This window comes from Hylobates moloch, unplaced genomic scaffold (genome assembly GCF_009828535.3).
Source record: "Hylobates moloch isolate HMO894 unplaced genomic scaffold, HMol_V3 SCAFFOLD_19, whole genome shotgun sequence".
Classification (NCBI taxonomy): domain Eukaryota; kingdom Metazoa; phylum Chordata; class Mammalia; order Primates; family Hylobatidae; genus Hylobates; species Hylobates moloch.
The window spans coordinates 43,594,606-43,598,538 of NW_026652294.1; the positions used below are offsets into that span (position 1 = coordinate 43,594,606).

The window sequence follows — 3,933 nt, forward strand, 5'->3', positions numbered from 1 at the left end:
CATCGACTCCTTAGCTCGCGCCTCTTTCCCAGATTCCCGACCCCCGGCCCTGCTCCCGCCCTCTGCGCCTCGGCGGCTGCGGGGCCCGCTGCAAAGAGTTAAGAGCCCGCTCCCGAGACGGCTCCGGCGGCTCCAGGTCCCCAGACCCCGCTCGCCGCTCCTGATTGGCTGAGCGCCTGTCAGTAGTAAAGAGTATCAGATGGCAAAGTTGGGACCTTCATAAAGGCGTGGTGGCGATTCTCCGCAATCGCCGGCAGCCTATGACATCAGTCAGGAACGCCTGGGATGCCGCGCTGCTCCTGGCCAACCTCCGAGGAGGAGGAGGGTCCCGCCGGCTAAGAGTTAATTAGCCCCGCACGGCGAGGGGGGAGGCGCCAGTTTTCTGGGGACACTGGCTGCCACTGTACTCCTACCCAGGGGAGCTCACGGAGAGTTGGATGAATTCTGGGTTGTTAGCTGCGGTCAGCTGGGCTCCCGGGAGCCTGTTGCTGGTGGAGAACAGGGGGCGCCTGGCCAAGGGACCAGCGGCTTGCTGAGACTCAACATGACACTCCTGGGGTCTGAGCATTCCTTGCTGATTAGGAGCAAGTTCAGATCAGGTAGGGCTAAGGCATTTAGCATTCCTTCTTAAACTTTCCTCTTCTGCAATTCTCAACTCTAGAACTGCTTTCCAATAAATGTTTCAAAGCCTGCCAGGTCTACCTCAACTTTGTTCCCCAAAAGCATATTGTGGAAGCGAAGAATTTTATTTGACTTTGGGGGCCTTTCGTGTCTTCCGTTGTAAGTGCTTTGGGTGGTCGAGTGTGGTTGTTCATCTGTGAAAAGGCCAATCCTTTTATTTTATTTTATCTCATTTTCTCTGCATCTATGAATAGAAATTTTGGAGGGGTACATTCAGAGGGAGCAACTTTGGAAATGAACAAATAAGGGATTTCAAGTTTGGAAGCTGCGCAGTATCGGTTATAATCGCTGAGAAGATGAACCTGATGTTGTGTGTTAGGTACAGGGGTCACTTAAAATGTAGCTAATCCAAACAAATGTATTTCCCAAAAAAAGTCACTTGGGGGAAGTAAAAATAGCAAATTTGGAGCACACCAAGTATTTAAAATGACATCACTGTAGAAAAAAAAAGAAAGCCCAGTGCCACAAATATTTTTTCCCAAACCATCTGATATTTATAAATAGAGAATTCCCCCCAAAATTTCTGTGTTAATGGCACATGGAGAAACTTCTCAAAGGACGCTGAGTGGAGGTGAGTGGAAGGGAGAGACGGGAGCTCTAACCGCTTCTCCAGAAGGGCTTGTACACGCGCCCATGGAAGGTGTCTGTGTGGGTCTCCACGTTTAGACAAAGCAACACTTGACTTCTGAAGTTATTTTTCAGTAGCTCTGTGTATAATGTTGGTTTTAGAAAACTGGTTAACAACACATTTAATAATGTAGGACTTCTACTTAGATTGATGACTTTTACGAGAACTCTGATGTGAACATTAGACATAACAGGTGTCAGAAAGATGCTGGCATAGGTTGTTAAGCTAAAGTTTCCTTAGCCCCTCTACATGGGGCCAACTCAGTTGTTTCACTTGGGATGGATGGTTCAAAAAGGAAAAATGTAGATGCTGGGAGGTAAGGTTCATCTGTGACTTTCTTAGATGCCCTTGGTTTTTAGATGCCTGTGGGGTCAACTGGAGATTTTCTTAGGATTCACTGTTGATGCAAGTTGAAAACTCAAGAGCTTAGGCGGTCACAAGCCTCACTGCCCCTGAAGCTCTGGGATGAGTCTGCCAGCCACCAGGGTCGGCAGTGGATTAAGTCCTTCCTTTCCTTTCCATGGTGAGGTGAGGCGGTTGATCTGTTAATTAGCTAGAGACCTCACCACTGCGTTCTATTTGGTCAAAACTGTAAGGCAACACTGCCACCTTTCTGAAGAAGAGAGGATGTAGATTTGTTTTCTATGAAGCTGCATTCATTTCAAATGCTTCCTTGCCAGTTTAAATGTGGAGGGTCTGGGGGTGCTGGTTTGTCTCTAAAAGGATCTGGTGATGTACTTGATAGTAGACTTGCAAAACGCTTATCAATCCCTCCTTCAGCTAAAGTGCAGTGGAGAGGGAAGACAGTTTTGTCACACTCCCAACTTCCATCTCAGTGGATTTGTGGAGTCCTGGTGTCTCCTAAGTAGACCCTGAAGACCCTGATCCTGGAGCTTCAGAGAATTTCAGCCTCACTTTTTTTAAAGTTGTGCAGGCTTTTGTGTCATAAGGAAAGGTAGCTTCGGGAAAACATGATATCAAAGCAGAAGCAGGCATCCTTAATCCTCCCGTCATTGACAGACAGGGAATCTGGAGTCTGAGACGCAAACATTGATAGTCTCTTGACAGACAGGAGAAAAAAACAAGTGGAATGTAAAACTTAGAAAATGTAATGTTTGAATGGTGGTTATTCTTTCTGGATGTAATTACTACTACGGCTGTGCCAGCACTGAGGTGGCAGCATGCTAACAAGAGGGCCTCTCTTTAAGAGAACGCCTTTTATTTTGTCACCAACAGTGAATAAGGGCCTTGACTTTACTTTGATTTCTCTCTCTCTTTCACTGTTTTCCCTTCTCCTTCATCATCTTCTTCTCCTCCTCCTCTTTCAAAAGCAACTCAAACTGTAAACTCATAAAACTTTCTATCTCACTGCGAATATTTGCTTTGATAGTAGATCGTGGTATTATGTATTCCGTTAAACATATTTCAAAAAATAAATGCAACAAAACCGTTCTCTGATTACAGCAACAGGCTCACTGTGACGGGGTTTATTTCTAAGTGAGCAGATAACTGCTTTTACTCTGAAATCAGCATCGATGTCAACCATGGCCGACCAACTTTCTATAAGCTGTATTTGAGTGACCTTGTGATTAAGGAAAAAAATATGCTACAGCAGCAGTAAGCTCTGAAAGTTTACATGTATGAACATGTTTAGTGATATAAACTCATTTGAAAAGTCAAAAGGTGTCCTGGTTGAGTGCGTGGGTCTCGGGGGCCAGGCTAGCTGGGTTTTTCCATGGTGGCCTCTGCTTGCTAGCTACATGACCCTGAACGTTAGGTAAATTACATAATTCTGTGTGCCTCAACTTGCCTCACCTGAATAATGAGGATGACTATAGGGTCATTGTGAGAATTAAATGTGAAGTAGAGAACTTCGAAAATGCCCAGCCCTTAGAAGGCTCTTACAAAACATTTTTCTATTATTAATATTGATGTGCAGTGGGAATGGCAGTTGGTCACTTTCTCTAAGTCTCAGTTATTTAATCGGTAAATGTTGAGGTTGGATTAGGCAATGTCTTAGACCCCTTTGGTAACATATTATCATTCTCTGAAAACACGTAAAGATTGGCTGGGAACAAGTGTAACTGTGATTGCGCTGTGTGGCAATTGTGCGTGAAGGAGAGGCAGTTTACATGAATGCAGTAATTTGTGCTGATTTTAACCGCATTTTTACAGTTTTTAGTCTTCTCATGTTGTTTATTCAATATCTAATCAGTGTCACTATCAACAGTTCTCCATATCAATCCTCGTGTCCTACAAAACACACGGGGAGGTATGTATATGTGCCACACACAGACACACACAGCCCTCAGACATAAAGGATCAAAAGTAGAGAGAGAGGTCCACGAATGGATGTTGCTTCCAAAGAATCATTGCGTTTCTTTTGCTTCTCTCTCTTTCCCACTTCCCCATCTTAAACCGCCCAAACAGAGGCAAAGTCTGGCAATTGCCATGACCTTGACCCCACCCCCACAAATATAAGCTTGTTCAGTTTAGCAAATAAAAATACAGAATGCTCAGTTCAGTGTGAATTTCCAAGCAATAGTGATTACTTTTTCACTATATAGCAGTACTTGGGACATACTTCTCTCTGAAATCCAAATTTCACTGGGCCCTCTTATTCT

The 3,933-nt window shown here is 44.6% G+C and overlaps 1 protein-coding gene across 2 annotated transcripts in view; it reads left to right on the plus strand.

Annotated features, from left to right (window-relative positions):
* Positions 1–245: 245 nt before the first annotated feature.
* The window catches only part of MYOCD (myocardin), a 102,587-nt gene continuing 98,899 nt past the window's right edge, over positions 246–3,933 (plus strand). For both annotated transcript variants that reach the window (XM_032139101.1, XM_032139102.1), the window contains exon 1: positions 246–599. In XM_032139101.1, coding sequence (XP_031994992.1) covers positions 545–599 — 55 coding nt within the window. In that variant the 5' untranslated portion in view covers positions 246–544. The remainder of the gene's footprint in view (positions 600–3,933) is intronic.